The sequence below is a fragment of the Myotis daubentonii genome, chromosome 7 (assembly GCF_963259705.1).
Source record: "Myotis daubentonii chromosome 7, mMyoDau2.1, whole genome shotgun sequence".
Classification (NCBI taxonomy): Eukaryota; Metazoa; Chordata; class Mammalia; order Chiroptera; family Vespertilionidae; genus Myotis; species Myotis daubentonii.
In genome coordinates this window covers 90,436,222-90,454,367 of record NC_081846.1, presented here as the reverse complement: position 1 = coordinate 90,454,367, position 18,146 = coordinate 90,436,222, and the positions used below count along the sequence as shown (strand labels likewise).

Sequence of the window (18,146 nt, the reverse complement as noted above, 5' to 3'; positions counted from 1 at the left end):
CATTCCCAAAGCGCAGACCTGGCAGGAGCAAGGAGGCCGCTGAGGCCCTGAGAGGCCCTCGGATTGGGAGGACGCGTGAGATGCGTGTGCGAGGCTGCGTGTGCGGTGCCAGCAGGGACGGTTTCGGCCACAGGTGCCGTCAGGGCGCCCGCTGCAGCCGCGCCCTCTTCCCAAGGCCACGGCCCGCCCCGTGGATGTACTGCAGAGGGGGTGCGTTCTCACACCGGCTCTCCTCTCAGGATGGTGGACTCTCCGCTGTAACTTGCCTTGCAATGAACCTTGCCAGGCTAACATGTGTGATGTGAAACCCTGCCACGGAAGGTCCCGTACATCGGATGAGGTTTTCTTTCCCCGAGTTCCCTGTTGGGCAGAAGGAGCTTGTTTCCTGTGGGTGGGCGGCTGGTGCGGCGTCTGTGGGTGTGTGGGTGAGAGCAGCCTCACGGGGGGCGCTGGCCGCCCCCCACCCCCCGCTCCCTCCGCCACCAGCGTGGACCCTGCGAGGCAGGCGCGTCCCCATCAGGCTCCCATTTCCAACAGCGCCCCAGCAGGCGCTGTAACTCCAGTCTGACCAGGACAGCGGGGTGAGCGAAAACTCCATCCAGTTCGGAAAGGGAATGAAGTTCAGTGTAAATGTCTGTTCATGAAACAGGAAGGTAGATTCCGTGAACGATGAGACCCGCGCCAGGACCGCATGTGCGGGGAAGCTGCGTGCGCCCCCCACCACAGGGAACGGCTCTCCCGCGGTCTCTCCTGTGGGTACCAAGCTGGCCCTCCCTCTTGCCCCTGCCTGCCCCTCACTGTCTGAACAGGAATCGCATCTGATTTCTCTAGAACCCTTTGCAGCGAGTTCCCCTCGGGCTCCTTTATGCGTCACGGCACATGCCAGGGGTCTGAAGGGAGGCTGTGGTCACTGTGCCCTTGCCCCTGCCCCAGTGACTGTCGGCGCTCCCCTCAGTCCGGTCTGTGGTCTGTGCGTCCCTCCAGGCCTCTCAGGGCGTTCCCAACAGCCCAGGTCCACCCTGTTCCCGCAGGTCCCGCTCGCTTCCTGTGGGTTTGTCTCCTCCAAACAAGCATTCGCATGGCAGGCACCTCTGAGGCCTCGGAGGGTCTGCGCGCGCACCCCTCACCCCCGCCCCCCCCCCCCCCCCCGCCATGTCCCGTTAGTCTCCAGAGCAAGCCCGCGCGAAATTATGACTGTTCCGTTTTACAGGAGAGGGACTAGCCAGCAGTTATCGGTAGCTTCTCCCTGTCTGGCCCCGTGGTCGAACTGATTTTCCATTTCTGTGCGCGTTGTTCTACTTCATGTGAGCTCTCAGCAGAAGAGAGGTCCTTGCCATCAAACAAAGCCCAAGGCCAGTCCAAGGCGCCTGCTTACCTGAGAGAGGGGAAGAGCTCAGACCAGCCTCTGCACAAGACAGGCCGCAGCGCCGCGGGGTGCCCGCCACCAGGGGCGGCCACACCCTGCTCAGCTCCCTGCTCTGAGCTGGTCAGACCGCAGCTCCAAAGGGCCTGGGAGCTACGGGATTCTGGGGATCCCATTTAAGCGTATGTTTTCTAAATTGCTTTTAGAATGAGAAAACAAATCACTAGAAATGGCAACTTTTTAAAAATTAACAAGCATCGTACATATTTCCAAATTTAGAATGTTTTTATCCACTCTCTGACAATTTTATAGTACTTTATTCCCTGACAGCTCTTGAGCACTTTTTGTTTGCTTTCTTACATGATGTTTTACAGCTTTTTTTTATTGATTTCAGAGAGGAAGGGAGAGGGAGAGAGAGATGGAAACATCAGTGACGAGAGAATCATTGACCTTCTGCTTCCTTCACCCCCACACTGAGGATGGAGCCCACAACCCCCGTATGTGCCCTGATGGGGAATCAAACAGTTACCTCCTGGTTCATAGGTCAACACTCAACAACTGAGCCACTCAGGCTGTGCTGTTTTATAATATTTTTACAGAGAATAAATGATAGTTCACTTTTCCTCTATTATGGTTGATCTCTATATTTTTAAATACATCAATCATTTAGGAAACACTTATTCCAGTTTCATATTTAATTTTGATAACGTCATATAAACTTTCAAAATAGTCATTGCTCTTTTTTACTTTAATGTAAAACAATGTAACAACAGAATATAAAAAAATAAAATATATATTCCTAGTTTTTATCTGGTTACACAATAAAAAAAAACTTAATATAATGGATGTTAAATATTGTCATCTTTTAGGTATCTTTAGTACCAAATATATCTATTTTTAGAAATATCTTCAGATCTTTATAAGCAAGCATTCAAACTTGTTTCCTTTTCCCCTGTTTTTTTTTTTTTTAATAAGGTAAAATACATACATATAATTTAAAATGTACTGTCTTAGCCATTTTTAAATGTACAGTTCAGTGGTATTAAATGCATTCATTATGTGCTACCATCACCACCATCCATTTCCAGAACTTTTTCATCTTGTAAATCTGAATCTCTGTACACATTCAATAATATCCCCTATGCTGGGTATACTTTTATGCATGTAGTTAAAATTGGGAAAATTCCTGTCAAGTTCATAAATACATGTGTGATTTAGAAGCATTCCCCAGAGGTAGCGTTTGGTTGGGTTCCCATCAGCAAGCGCCACCCCCCCCCCCCTCAGCCTCCAGTGCACTTCTGGTGCTGGATGCTGGGCTGGCACCCTCCTGAGGTGGCCTCTGGCAGCACTAGGATTCCTGAGAGGGGCTGCAAACCGCACCCTCTCTGGCCTGCCCCTCCCTGGATCCCCATGTCTGTGGCATCTCCAAAGAGACCTAGCATGGGGAGGTGGCAGTGGGGAGGGCAGGAGAAAGAGGCAGTGCTATTTGCCAGGTGGAGTTAAATCTTTTATTTTAACCTATTGTCATTAAATATCTTACTTTTACAAAAATGGTAGCTTTCTAACTTGTCAACCTGGTTTGGCTAAATTGTATTGCCCCCAATTTTCTTTCCTAGCTATCTCTACTTAGGGAACCCTCGAGAGAGAGACACCTGTGGGAGGGCTGAAAGGTGGAGGGAAGCAGCAGGCACGCTGCCCCTCCCCTGCTGGCATGGGCAGTGCACAGACAGCAGGACACCTCATGGTTTCCTCGGGTCCTCCTGGAAACCCCGCATGCGCAGGGGTTTGCTTGTTTTTCCTCCCTCACCTCATGCCCGTTTACCCTTCTGGAACAGACTGCAAGCTCCAGCATCCCAGGCAAAAACAGCTGCCTACAGGCTGCGCGCCCGCTCCCACAGAGCCTGTCACCTACAGATCCCTGTCCATCTCCCCGTGGTCTGCTCCCCTGCTTAAAGCCGGCTGATACACGTGTCTACAAAACCACAGAACCCTGTGAGCTCATTGCCAGGTTGCCATTAGGGCTTCGCTAGGGGGCTGATAGCTTCTGTAGCTTTACCATAGATTTATCTCTAGCCCAAAGATCGTGTCTGGGTTTCCCCTTTGGCGGTCATGTGGCTCATAACAATCAATATTCTGTGACCCTGGGAGGCTGCGGAAGAGTTGTGAGGGTAATCCGGGAGGAAAAATTACAAGGCTTCAAGTGTAATCTGGATGGAAACTGGCATCTCATGCATGAGTCCCCTGGGTAACAAAGTTAAATGTCCTCCCAGTGAGAACAGCGTGGGACATTCTGGTTCAGCTTCGTGTCAAATATTATGTGGACTGCTCATACTAAAAGATACACATTTTCACTGTAACATGCCCCTCTTACAGTTAAAAAATAGGCATTCACCAACTCGTACAGGAAGACAGTCTTTATGGTGTGCAAAGGCAAAACAGTAATTTCTTTTAGCAGCCTGGCCTCTGCGCAGAGGGCTCTGGGCTCGTTAAGAGCGACGGAAACAGACAGACAAGCATGGTGGAATTGTTCTCCACGTGCTTTCACTAGGGTTTCCTTATTTCTCTTTCTATTTGAGACCAGTTTAGAAACCTGTGGCCACAATATAACTATTTTATGAGTGTCTGTTTGTTTGCAGCAGGCAGAGGAGAGAACAAGGAGGGCAGAGCCAAAGCAATGTCAGATTCGCAGGCCCACCCCTTCCCAGCGGGTGGCCTGGGAGAGGCTCACAGTGTAAGAACGCTTTTGCATGTCCACAGATAGAAGTGCTTGCTACCTGGGGGGCACTCAGAAATTTCCCAGTGACTGAGCTAAATTTGAAGGGAAAGGTGGGCTAGCTACAGAGGACAAACAATCCCAAAGCTCAGCCAAATAAAAGCTTCTCTTGGGCTCTCATCACACTGGAGTGTGCAGTCACATGGAGACTCGGGCCACTTCTACCTTATGGTTTCTTTTCCTTCTGGAACCTTGGGAACCTCCACCTGCCTGGGAGAGGAGAAAAATATGAGAAAACACACATGAGAAGCCTCTAGGGGTCTCATGCCCAAGTGGGGCCCATGTTCCCACCTCATTTCTTCTGGGGCAATGCTAACCACTAGACCACAGGTGCCATGGTGCCCCACCTCTGACTCCTAAGCATGCTGTCACTTGTGGTGGGGAGGCTGCAGGATGCTCGCCAGCCTAGGACACTGCTACTCAGCTGTTCAGGCCCAACTCAAGTTTATTGAGCATCCTGGCTACTTTTAGCAGGCCTGGCTATTTTTTTTATTTTTTATTTTTGTCAAATATAAACCAGACTTTGTACATTTCCTCATCGTCCCATGTTATGTTGTAAATGGTGACTTGTCCATTTCTTCATGGTTCTGTTGGAGAACAGAAATTGATTTTTCTTCTTAACATTCCTCAAAATCAGTATAGTTATCCGTATAGTAACTGCAGAGCAGAAGTTATGCGTGGAATCCACAACCGATGGTGGAGGAAGGACACTTACCCACCAGGGAGCTGCTCACCCAGCCAGCCTGCTGGTGCAAAGCTGTGAGCAGTGGGCCCTAGGGCTGGCTGTGTCTGCTGGCCCGGATGGATGTTCTCAGTCCACACTAGAGGAAACAGTGGAACGGGGCAGATGAGGAGCAGGAACTGACAACATTTGAGCACCAATGATGTGCTTGACTATATATAAGTTTATTACAAACCTTCTGAGAAGTATTTCCTTCATAAGAAAATAATATCTCTGCCTATTTCTCTTTAATTGCTGCCTAATTAATTCTTATCAATATGATGCTACAATCTCAGGTCTATTAACAACACCTTCTTATGTTAAAGAAAACAGAAACTTAGAACAGCAACAAGGCTATAGTTCCAAAACCCATAAGCAGCTCAGCCAGTGTGGCTCAGTGGTGAGCATTAACCCATGAACCAGGAGGTCACCATTTGATACTGGTCAGGGCAGGTGCCTAGGTTTTGTGCAGGATCCCCAGTAGGGTGCATGCAGGAGGCAGCCAATCGATGGAAGTCAAGGCTGACTCCCATAAAACAATCAGGGATGCTCCACGGTGATGTGGATCCACTGGCCGATGTGTGGCCCCTGCCAGGGGCAGCAGATAGGGGAGTGCACTGCCCCAGGCCCTGCGGACAGGGTGCGGCAGGGCCCCCTGGACTAGTTTATCACGGGACTGATGGGGTTGGAGCTCTGCACTGGGAAGCTCCACTCACCCAATGGCGCTTTCAATACTGAACCAGCAGACTTAGGGTGACATCATCTCCTTTGCTGTTCCCAGCCACCCCCCCTATTATGCTTCCTTCATGTGTATCTGTAATTTGAAATGTATTTTGGGTGGCAATGACAGATACATTTAAGGCTTAATCTTAACATTGTATTAAATCAACTTGTAAACAATTATTTCCTTCATGAGAAAATAATATTTCTGCCTATTTCTCTTTAATTGATGCCTAATTAATTCTTATCAAGTATGATGCCCAAATAGGTGGAGTTGTAGATAAGCTATAGGATCACGGTCTTCAGGTTCAGCATGCACAGACTGGCCCTGACCTCCTTGCCCTGCCTTGCTGAGTGCTTCGTTCTCCCTTGGGGGGTGGTGCAATGGTCTCCTCACTTGTTTCTGCCCCAATCTCTCTAGTGTCTCAGGAGGGCACCTCCGCCAAGGACTCATGTGGCCTTCCTAGGTCCCCTCCAGATTCACCATCCACCATGTATTGAACACATACTAAGAACGAGGCTAGCCCCTGAAAATATAGAAATATTCAAGATCCAATTTCAAAAAAGTCATCATATTAGTGAAAAATAGAATTTAACTTCCTCCTAGACCTGAGTTACCCTGGGAGAGTGGGGCAATGTCTTATTCACCTATGGATCCCTAGCAGCTGCCTCTAAACCTAACGCAGGGTTGGGATAAGGTACACATGTGATCAAGTCCCTGAAGGACCATGCAAATGCGCTCAGTCTTTTTTGTCTATGGGACAAAATGGTAAAACGCTCTTGATATATTTCACCATTTAATAAGTGTGGCTGTCAAAGTTTATTTGGAACAAGGCTTCTTAGGTTTTAAATTGCAAAAGAATCACCGGGGGATTTGTTAAAACACAGTGACCATAGCCTTATGCGCAGAGGTTCTGATTCAGGATGGAGTCCATGAATCCATGTGTCCTGTATGCTCAGGGGGACGCCAATGGCTGCTGGCCTTCGGAGCACACAGCAGAACCACTGCTTTGGAGTCACTCCTTCAGGAGCTGTGCGCGTCCTCGAGGGTCATGCCAGGTCATGCCTCCAGATTCCCTCGCTTCCTTCCACGCATTCCATCTCCTGGCCTTACTCCACATGCACAAGGGGCACAAGGAAGGGTCATATTAAGGATGTGTGCACATTTCTACTTCAAATACAGCACATTATTAGGGGTAATCACTGTCCATTTTACAGATTCATTTACTGGATCACAGGGTAAGGATGGCATGATATATAACAGGCATATTAAAAACAAGATTCTCAATCTGTATTTGGCAACTGTTGCTTCATTTTATCTTTGTTTCAATGAACGTGTTATGGTTTCTAAAGGAGAAAATGAAATATCGGTGTGGTTTGGGAGGGAAGTGAATATGGACACAGGCATACCTCTTTGCTTTGGAACTCACCAGAAGTCAGCTGACAGGCCTGTTGCTCTATGGACACCATGGGCCAAAGGACAGGGCTCCAGGCGCTGGGCACGATGTCCTGGAGGAACCCAGAGCACCTTCTGGGACCTGTCCCGTGACCTAATCCCTTCCCCCCAGCTTGGTTCAGGTTTATGGAAATATAATTTACACCATAAATTTCACCCATTCAAGGGGTATAAGGTCATTGTTTCTAGTATATTAACACAGTTTTACAATCATCACTACCTAATTTCAACACCCCAGAAAGAACCTCCGTACACTTTAGCAGTAATTCCTCATTCCTGATGACCAACCCCTCAACCCCTATCTCCAGCCCCTGGCAGCCACCAGTGCACTGCCTGTCTGCATGGACTTGTTTTATACGGACATGTCACCTAAAAGGAGCCATCCTATATGTGACCTTTGCGACTGCTTCTTTCCCCTAACATAATATCCTCAGGATTCAGGATCCATCGGTGTTGTGTCATGGCACGCATCAGCACTTCATCCTCTCTGAGACCTAACAGTATTTTCCGTATGCAAATATCACCTTTGTTTGCCATTCATCAGTTGATAAGCATTTGGATTGTTTCCATTGTAGGGCTATAGTGAATAATGTTCCCAGGAACATTCATGCACAGAATTCAGTGGGGACATTGTTTTTATTTCAATAGAGTAGCTATTTAGGATTTGAATTGTTGGCTCATCTTTCTCTTTTCATAAAGCTTTTATTTTGAAATAATTCACTGTAAATTGAAAAAAAATAGTATCATGAGATCCTATGTACCCTTGACTCAGTTTCTCCAATGGTAACATCATGTATAGCTGTTCTATATCATCAAAACCAGGAAAACTACATTGGTAAAATGCATAAAGCTTATTCAGAATGCTCCATTTTGACACGCACTCCTGTGTGTGCATGTGTGTAGGGGTGTGTGTGTGTGTGTAGGGGTGTGAGTGTGTATGGTTCTGTGCAATTCTATTATGTGTAGTTTTGTGTAATCAGCACCTTAATCAAGATGCAAAACATCTCATCACAAGAACTTCTTGTGTTGTCCTTTCATAGCCACACACCCATCTTACTCCCATCCCAACCTTCACCAACCACTGATACGCTTCCATCTCCACTAGCCTCCACTTCAGTAGTGACAATATTACAGAATCTATGTCTATTTTCAGCATGTACCAACTATGTGCTGACTGGGACATCAAATATCTATTTTCTGCTTGAAGCCCTAGACATTTTTTAACTAATTTCAAAAATCCCATCAGTTTTAACATTATTTTTCTTCATTGAAACCAGGCCAAGGCACAGTCCCACAAACCTACTGCACAAGGAGTTTGAAACCAGGCCAAGGCAAACCTACTGCACAAGGAGTTTGATAAACTAAGTTAAGTAGCTATTAAATGCAAAAAGATTCACAAGCATTTATTTGATAGAATTAATTAGGTCTTATTTAGGTCTGTAGGCCTAGGTACATCTATAACTAAATATGCAGTCACTTGGTAAATATTAGATTTCTGGGGACATAAGGAGCAAGGAAGGAAATAGGGCTGAAACATTTAAAGCCTTAAAAGTACTATTTACTTGTCATCTAAGTTTTATATCTATGCCTATAGTCTTACAATAAGAATACAAGTGGTGAGGCAGAAAAAAACGTAGCTCTGACCTTGGTACTTGAAAAGGTGAGTCTAAATAAAACTATTTTGCGGTCTGAATACTATCATTATCTTTAATGAGAATGGGCTTCACAAGGACATTTCAAATTGTACCTTAGACAATAAATTAGCTGCCAGGACTAGATTCGGACTATTTTCCTTAAATATGAAAACACTGATTTAACTGCTCTGTCCAGCTACATTTTATATCTGCACATATTAATTTAAAAATCGATTCTAAAGAATCTTAATATGTCCATCAGTGTCCTTGTCATTAATGAGCACAGATCTTTGTGTGCCCACAATGCCAGACCTTCCCATCAGCACTAGCACTCACTGTTGGTAATGGAGACATATCTAGCCACTTATAAAGCTTCTTTTATTTTTCCTCCATGGGCAGGCATCTTCTTCCAGCAGGAAATTTGATGGTTGTTCTAGAGTGGCCTCCCACGCCAAATCAGAACTTGTATAAGACATAGAATGTCTTTTTAAATGAGTGGAGATGATATTTTAATTGTTCTCCATATATCTAGATAGATAGATAGATAGATAGATAGATAGATAGATAGATAGATAGATAGATGATTTGGAATCACTCTTGCAATTTTTGGATTAAGCCCCCATTTGGTCTTTGTGTCTTTTTAAAATACACTATTGGGTATTAACTGCTGATTATGTAAGTTTTTAGTGATATTCACAAGTGAATCTGAAGTTTTCTTTATTGGTGTGGTCTTGGTTGGACTTGGGGATCACCTTTGGGCTTATTGATAATGGTGAATGACACCAGAATATTAGAGCTCAGTCCTTGAGTTCAGCTGAGAAAAGAATTCAGAGCCAAGGAATCAAATACTAGTGAAAGTTTATTAGAAAGTCAGAGGTAGAAGAAGTGAGCCAGCCAGCTGTGCTGCATGGACTCAGGAAACATATTACAGAGGCACAAGAAGGGCCCTAGGAGCTTAGGAGAAAGAAAACACACCTGAGGGAAGGAGGCAGGGGGAAGGTGCAGCTTGCTCCAGAGCAAGAGAGAGAGAGAAAGGGTGCACTAGGTTATTTGTCTTAAGGTGTTGTATCTATTTTCTAAAGGCAGGAATTTTCAGGAGAGGATTTCAATAGAATATTCATCAGCTTTCCAGGTGCGTCCTTTCAAGGCCATGGTCTCTACTGATTGGCCAGCACTAGGATAGAGGGTCGTTGGTCATTGCATCTGGTCCTGATGTAAGCCATGGCATTGCTCTGTCTGATTTTTCTGCTTCTCTAGGTCTAGAGCTAAATCACAACTGAGCCTTAGATGTTTTCTCTAGTTTGACCAAAACTCTCTCTGTTATCTGGGGTCAGAGGCTCTACTGCCAAGATTATGTGATGTGGGTCAGACTTCATTGTCTTAAGGGTTTAATGCTTAAAGGAAGTAGTCATGAACCGTCATTAAAGTGGTCATCAAAGGCTTCTATGGTAGTCATATTAGGCTCTTCTCTAGCCCCCTTGTTTCTCCTTTAAGGGGCCTACCATGTGACTAGTGACATGCCAGGAAAGGAAAGCTCAGGGAAGGGTCTGAATCACAGGACCAGCTGATATACTAGAGGATAAAAGGTCACCCTGTGTGCAAGTTCCCACCTTACAATTATCCACTGCTAGGCCCTGGGTGACCTTCCGTATTTAGCCTCTTGTTCCTATTCTGCCATGTCTCTCTAGCTGCCTACTACATCACTTACTCTGTGTAGCAATTTGAAAGATTTATTTTTTCCCTATGCTTTGGAGAGATATAAGTGGCATTATAATACTCTACACTTTAATAGATACATTATGATTCTAATGTCTTGTTGTAGAGGAGACCTTTAAGTAGTTTTTATTTATTTAATAGAAATTGGTCTTTTAATATTTTTTGATTTGTATTGAGGTTAATTTTGGTAAACTTTAAAGCCGTGAATTACCTGAGGTGAAAAACCATGTATTTTTTATTTAGTTTCTGAGAGCCCTAGGCTAAAGTTACTGAGAAGTTTGTAGGGTGTCAATAAATTTGTATTCACTTCCTGTTGTGCAGTGTGTGAGGTCTGCAGTACAGGAGGAGCAATGTAGCTTACAGGTAGCGGGCTTGTACTTCCTGGAAGTGTGGGTGGACTCAACATATGTATAACCTTCACTTCCTTCTAAAGCTTCACATAAACAGCAGTAAATGATATAAATTTCCTTAAATGGCTCAGTCTGCAGCTGACCAGAGAAGCACCTTGAGTCTTAACCACAACCAATCCTTCAACTTTAGTGATGGGGTGATCATAAGAGATCTAAACACGTACTTGGTTGGGAGCTAGGGAAGCTGGAGGGAGAGATGGCCCATCTGGAGCAGCAGCTGGCATGGCATGGCCAACTCACATTAACAACTGAGGTCTGCCGTTAAGTGACAACATGTGTAACTATATAGCACCTCGTGCCCTGCACTGACTTCCCAAGCATAAAATGAATGTGTGCACGGTATCACTTCCACCTTCCACATCTCATGTCAAAGACCCTCTAAATTATAGAACCTAACACACCAGGAGAAAGCACTGAAGACACTACATGGGGGTTTCCCAAGACGTGGTCCAGCCAGGTAATACTACAGTGCAGTCCTCGGAGGACAAACTACCCATATTTGCTTACAGCAATCAGTAATTGAGAGACCACAGTTAGTATTAGAGGACTACCTACCGAAGAGGACCTGACATCACAGAAGAGAGTCTAACATGAAAGACACTCACACACACACACACACACACACACACACACACACAGTTGGGGGGAAACAGTATGTTTAAAGAGATAAAAGTGTCAAAGAAATTATGTTATGATAAATATTTTCACAAATATTAGAGAAATATTGCATCAATGAATCAGGAATTGCATATTATTAAAAAAAGGAATATTCAGAGGGAAGAATATTCCTCTATTATAAGAATAAACACTCTTTGGAATTTGAAAATGTCACAACTGAAATAGCAAAAAACTGAAAATAACCCAAATGAACTGAGAATTACTAGCAAAAGCCGACATCTCTGCACAGAAGGGCTGTTGGGTCTACTAGTTTTTCATAACAAGCCTTGTGATTCATGTTCTAAACACCACAAGGCTTGTTATCATTAAAAGAGTCAAGTAAAAAACCTTACCAAAAAGAGGCAACATTTCATGAAACAATGCAATAGTAATAATAATAGTTATAATCATATTTATCAAGCATTTCCTAAGTGCCAAGCACTGTGGTAGGTGCTGTCTGTGGATTATCTCTCTGAATCCTCACTACAATGGTACACAGATACGTTTATACCTATATCCCATGAGAAAACTAGTGCTTTGAGACTTTGTTAGCTATCTAGTGCTGCAAAATGTTGCAATAGACACCACAACTTCATAGTTTCTCTGGGTCCTTGAGCAACTTAAACTGAGTGGTTCTGCCTGGGCCTCTCACGGGGCTGCAGTTAAGGTGTCAGCGAGAGTTGCAACCATTGCAGTGTTTGGCTGCAGAGCTCTGCATCTGGGCCCACTCCCATGGCATGTCTCATGAGTGTCCACGCTCACTCATGCGGGCCTTTCCTCAAGGCTGCCTCTGGCATAGCTTGGCTTCCCCAGAGTGAGTGATCCAGGATTACCCAAGGTGGGAGCCACTGTCTTTCTATAATCAAGCCTTGGAAATGACATTTATCCTTTTTGTCATATTCTCTTAGAGACGCATCCATAAGTCCAGCCCACACTCAAGGGAGGGCATGAATTCATGAGCAAGATATGAATACCAAGAGGTGAGGATAGAATGAGTTAGCTTAGCGGTTGCCTACCACAGGTGAAGTGGCTTATCCAACCTCCAATAGGTATAAGTGGTAGCCCTGTGATGCAACACCATCCAATTTAACTCCAGGGTTCAAGCTTTTTTTTTAAAAAAAAAATGTTTTTTATTGATTTCAGAGAGAGGAAGGGAGAGGGAGAGATAGAAACATTGAGGAAAGGGAAATATCAATCAGCTGCCTCCTACTGGGGATGGAGCCCACAAGCCAGGCATGTGCCCTGACCAGGAATCCAGCCAGCGACTTCCTGGTCCATGGGCTAAAGCTCAACCAACTGAGCCACACACCCATCGGGCCCACGGCTCCTGTTCTTAATCGCTATGTAAGCCCCAAAATATGCTTGAGTGAGACAGAAACAACCCTTTCACATGGTTGTTATGTTGGGAGTGTGGGAGTGGCTGGGGAGAGACACCACACCTAGAGGTGACTTCCACACGCATGACACATACCCATAATGCATGACAAAGCAGTTATTGGGCTTGGGAAAAGAGAAATCAGCTCTATATTATGGTCAGTATGTAGAGTGGAACTATAACTCTCTCATTTATTTCCTAGTTCAGAAAGTGTATATGGCTGCAAGAGAGAAGTCCATGAGTGCAAAGATAACCTTGAAGTCACTCTAATTTATAAAAGCTCAAATCCTCTCAAGATTTAGAACTTTATCGGTAATGAATTATTTGAGGCACCCCTCATGCTTGAGCATGACAAACTGCAGCTTCATTTTCCTGGGACGGGACATTCGTCACAGGGACACGTTGGCAAAGGTGAAGATTTGGTGCTCTATCTTTAAAGCTTTTGGGAGCCACTGTCTTTTAAGCATGGGATGATGACACAATTGGATGTGTACCTGCTGCTCAAAGTTATACCATTTTGTCGAAAGCATCAGGGAGCATCCTGTATTCTCATGCATAAGACGGCAGATGCCTCCTTTATACCCTGCCAGATTCATTCATGTTGGTGTAATGAGATTTCTATGTTTCTCACATCTGCGGATTGGTCAAGGTAGTCTATCTCAGGGCTTCTATGTCTGCCTCTCTGAACACAGACAGACCTTCATGGCAACAACCAGGCTGTGAGCTTCATAAGGCCCAGACTGGTCACCTTCTTCATGTTCTGTTGTCTAGTGGCAACCACACTGTTGACATATGTTAAGGACTTGATAAATGCTTGTTAAGTTAAAATAAACTTGATCAGTCACCGTGCTGAGCTCTGGACATACATTAATAAATTAGTGCCATTTTACTTTATTAGTAAAAAGTCATGACTGTATGTGTCCATTCGGTTTTACATTCATTGATCAAACTCCTGCTGTGAAGATGGCACTCTGCCAGATGCTGAAATGTGTGCCAACAGCACACGGCCACCACTCTCACATGCTGTCACTGGTAGTCCTAGCTCAACACACCATGCAGGCATCCAGGAGGGACATACACATCAGCACACAGAAGATCATAGCCCAGGGAAGGGGGAACTCTTGAAGGGTGTGACTTCTGAGCTGGTGAAAAGAGTGATTGTTAAGGTGAATGGAGGGTGGGACTCCCTCAAGTATTGGGATGCTGGTTTGTTAAGACTTGAGGGGAAGTCGTGGTTATAGGGGAAGGAAGGAAGCCAAGATTGACAGTCAGTGGAAGTAGAAGTAACTGATGCATCTAAGGAATATGCAGAGCCATGCAACGTTTCCTCCCCACTGCCTTTGTGTCTCCCCAGCCCTCTACGAGCGATCCTGCGAGGTGTACAGGCACCGAGGGAACACGGCTGGCTTCTTCCACATTGACCCGGACGGCAGCGGGCCGCTGGGAGCTCTCCAGGTGTACTGCAATGTCACAGGTGAGGGTGCAGACTTCTCACTCAGCTCTGTCCAGCTGTGTGATGGCACACGGCCAAGGGAAGTCCACGGCAAGGGACACGCTTGCAAATAAAAGACTACGTTCTGGGGGAAATGGCATTTTAGTAAATAATAGAATTAGCAGCTAGGTTATTTTCCTGAGAGAAGAAAACTTGTTAACAGGCTTCGTGTTCCAACAAAACCAAGAGCTAATTACCAAGAATTTTCTATAGAACTTGTCACGGATGTTTTCTCTCTTAGAACTCAAAACCAGAAAGCACATGAAAACATCCAACCACCAAAAAAGAAAACTCAAAGTGAATAGGAAGCTTGACTCAGGTGGTGGGAACGCCTGGCCCATGTCTGGCCCTGAGGACTGTGAACGGCGTTCTCTCGGAGCTTCTGGTGCGGCACACCAGTGCGGTGGGAATAGCGCTTCCTACCGCTCAGAGCCGTGAGGATTAGGCACATTCCCGTGTATCCTGTATCGGAGCAAGCAGTCAGACTAGTTATCCTGTGGATGCCTCAGGGAAAAGGAAAGTGGACTATTTGCTTTTTTCTGGAGATTTTGTTTATGCTGCCACTTCATTCTAAGTGCCTAGTCAGAGTCAGTTATTTCATAGGCTTAGAGACGGCGTCTGATCACTACTTTATTTTGAAAAATAATTCCACAAAGCCACAATTTGATGTAATCATTTCCAAAAAACGTCGCATGGTGAGTGCACTCTCCATTGTGAGCCATAATGGTCACATCCACGGGTTGGGGTTCCAGTCTAACTTGGAGGGGCCACAGAGTCATGCAGTGAAATGGGATGCAGGGAGCTGCTGAGACATACCGAGTCTTGGTGAATCTCAGCAGCTCCAGCTCCTCTGCAGCAAGGCGGCCCCTCCGTGGAGCTCGGTCTGTACCAGACTCTGTCCTGGGCTCTAGGGATGAACAGAGAAATAAGACATAGTCACTGTCCTTCACGAGGCAGTAAAATTGGTGATACTAATGTGCAAAAATCACAGGTAGACATGCAAGCAAACCTTTGCAAAAACGGTGATTAAGGACACTTAGCAATCCACCCATCTGAATACAAAGGGCCGCATCTTTTTCTGCAGAAAATGCTAGTTTCATGGAATTGATTGCCATTTCATTGAATTTCCATAATTCTTTATCTGCAAAATGCATATATGCTAGCTGCTTCTCCCCAGCTTTATAAATAAATTAGGAATCATGATGCTGTTTCCTTTTCAAGGTTTTGGTAAACTACAATGCTCAACAGCCTGGTCAAGTACTAGGTAGGGTTTTCTGTGGATCCCAGTTATTTCAAAACTAGGGGCCCAGTGCATGAATTTGTGCACCTTGAAAGGAGCTGTGGGCTGTGAGGCTGTGGTAGGCACAGGGATGAGTCTTGGGCCATCCTCCTCACCCCCACCCAAACCCTCCCGCCGTGGCCCCTATCTGCCAGCAGCCCCACTCCCACCACTGCCGCTCCCACATGCTGACAGTGCTGGCCCTGATTGCACCCGCTGATGGAGCAGAGTGATTGGGGCCAGCGCCATCAGTGGGTGCGAGCAGTGACTGATGCCCCAATCGCCCCTCAGGAGCAGGGGGAGGTGGAGAAGCCCTCAGGGGCAATCAGAGCTAGCAGCCACTGCTTGCACCCGCTTATGGTGAAGAGTAATCGGGACCAGTGCCGGGCACCGGCTGCAGGTGTGAGCGGCGGCTCTGGCACCAGCAGTGGGTGCAAGCGGGGCTGGTGCCAGCAGCAGGTGCAAGTGCCGGGTGGGACTGCAGTGTGCGGGAGCAAAGAATTTTCAGTAACCACCAGAGGCTTGCCCCGTTGACAGCAACCAGTGCCCTATCTTGGTCTGGTGCCCCAGCTCACCTGCTCCACCATCCCACCACAGCCAATGCCTGCCATGTTCTGTACACACCCCCTGGTGGTCTGTGCACATCATAGCAACTGGTTGTTCGGTTGTTCCACTGTTTGGTCTATTTGCCTATTAGTCTTTTATTATATAGGATGTAATTAATATGTGGATCTGTGGGGGTTCTTGCTAAACATATAGACTTCCCTGCCCTATAAATTTTAATTCAGTAAATGCACGTTTACTAAGTTCTCCCAGTGAGTCTGATGCACATTGTCCTTGGTCCATACTTTACCAAAATCAAGGATATGATTTGGCTGCAGAATAAGGCAAAGATCCATGCTTGCTGATGTGTGGTCAGCACCTACCACCTTCAGAAACTGAACTGAGAGGTTACAGATATCATTTCTTTAACTCTGAGGTAGATCGCCTCACCTCTATCTTACATAGAAGGAAAGAGAGTATGAGAATTTCACAGCTTGCTCGAGGTAATAATCTGGAACTAATAGTCAAGACTCGGGAAGCAAACAAAAGCTTCTGGCTCAGTAATAATGTGTATCACTAAACATTAATTAGATACTTTGTATTGCCTATGTTTTACTTTCAAAAGTGCTTTTATTTTTGTTATAAAATAAATCAATATCAATTATAAAAATTGAAGGGGAAAAAGGTTAAAGAAAATGTTAAAGCCACCTATCAACCACAATCCAGAGATTGCTGTTGTTATTTTGTTAGAATTTTCTTGTGGCTTTTCTCTATGAATATATGTGTTTTGAAATATGTGTCTTAAAGTTGTGAAGTTAATAGACTAGCATAGACTTGTCCATATATCATTAAAATATGTACAGTAAGTAAAGTATAAGTTTTAAAACCCTCTAAAATAACCAATGGCCAGTGGCTCCATTGGTTGGGCGACATCCTATGCACCAAAAAGGTTGCCGGTTCCACATGCCCAGGTTGCGGCTCCATCCCCAGTGGGGGGTGTGCAGGAGGTAGCCAAACAATGTTATGCTCTCACATTGATGTTTCTGTCTCCCTTTCCCTTCCTCTCTCTAAAAATCAGTAAAAACTATTTAAAATAAAATAATGTAAGTTCAGTGACACAGAGGTATGATTGACTCATAGGTCTCATTGGCACGGAATCTCTGTGTGTCTTTGGGAAGCTTCGTCTCAGGGTTTATGTTGGTATTTTGCCAGGAATGGCTAGAGATGACTGTCCGCTGCATTTAAATGTGCCTGTCTGGCCGATGTGACCCTGAAGGAGTCAGGACCTCTAAGTCGTGTCCCTGAGGTGCGAGGTTTCACTATGCATGGCTGGGCATTTCTTTAAGTATGTTATTTGGTCATATCCAGTTGGAAAGTATACAGGTTTTTGTGTTGTTTTTTTCTAAAACAAACCTTGGGGCAGGCTGAATTATATAATTCTCATGTTTAACTGAGAAAAATTTTTGTACATAAATATATCATAGCCAAGTCCATACTTTTTATTTGTAAAATGTTAAATGTTCTTAAGTATGAGTAATTATGACACTAGCAAAGTGTGGCATGGAGTGTTCAGGGAAGAGAGGGAAGGAGAAGGATGAGAGGATGTGGACAGAGCACGGAATGGGGGTGGAGGAGGAAAAAGGGGGCTTGGTCTGCGTTTAGCTCCCTTTTATGAACGCACCAAGTTGCTGTTCTCTGCCCTTGGGGGTAGCATCCCTGGGTAATGACACCAGGAGTATAAATAGCCCCAGCAGGCAGCGGTCTGGGTTCTCTTCCTGACCTTGACCAGCAGCTGGGCACTCCTGGCCTCTTTGCAGGTCTCTAATTAAGGACCTGGGCCCAGGCCATCCCCATTCAGCATTCCCAAGAGACTTGTGAGGTTCCACAGAAGGGGGAGTTTCTAAGAAGTCTGCAGATATTTGCAAATAGAAGTCCTGAGGGTGAGGAAGGATGGTTTAGTCATGGAAAACAGTTCATGTGAATCCCAAAGGCATCTCTTTAAAACAT

General features: G+C 45.4%; 1 protein-coding gene across 1 annotated transcript in view; it reads left to right on the top strand.

Moving 5' to 3' along the window:
- The window catches only part of CNTNAP5 (contactin associated protein family member 5), an 883,495-nt gene that overhangs the window by 547,083 nt on the left and 318,266 nt on the right, over positions 1-18,146 (top strand). The window contains exon 12 of the mRNA XM_059704743.1: positions 14,180-14,299. Within this exon, the coding sequence (XP_059560726.1) occupies positions 14,180-14,299 (120 nt within the window). The remainder of the gene's footprint in view (positions 1-14,179; positions 14,300-18,146) is intronic.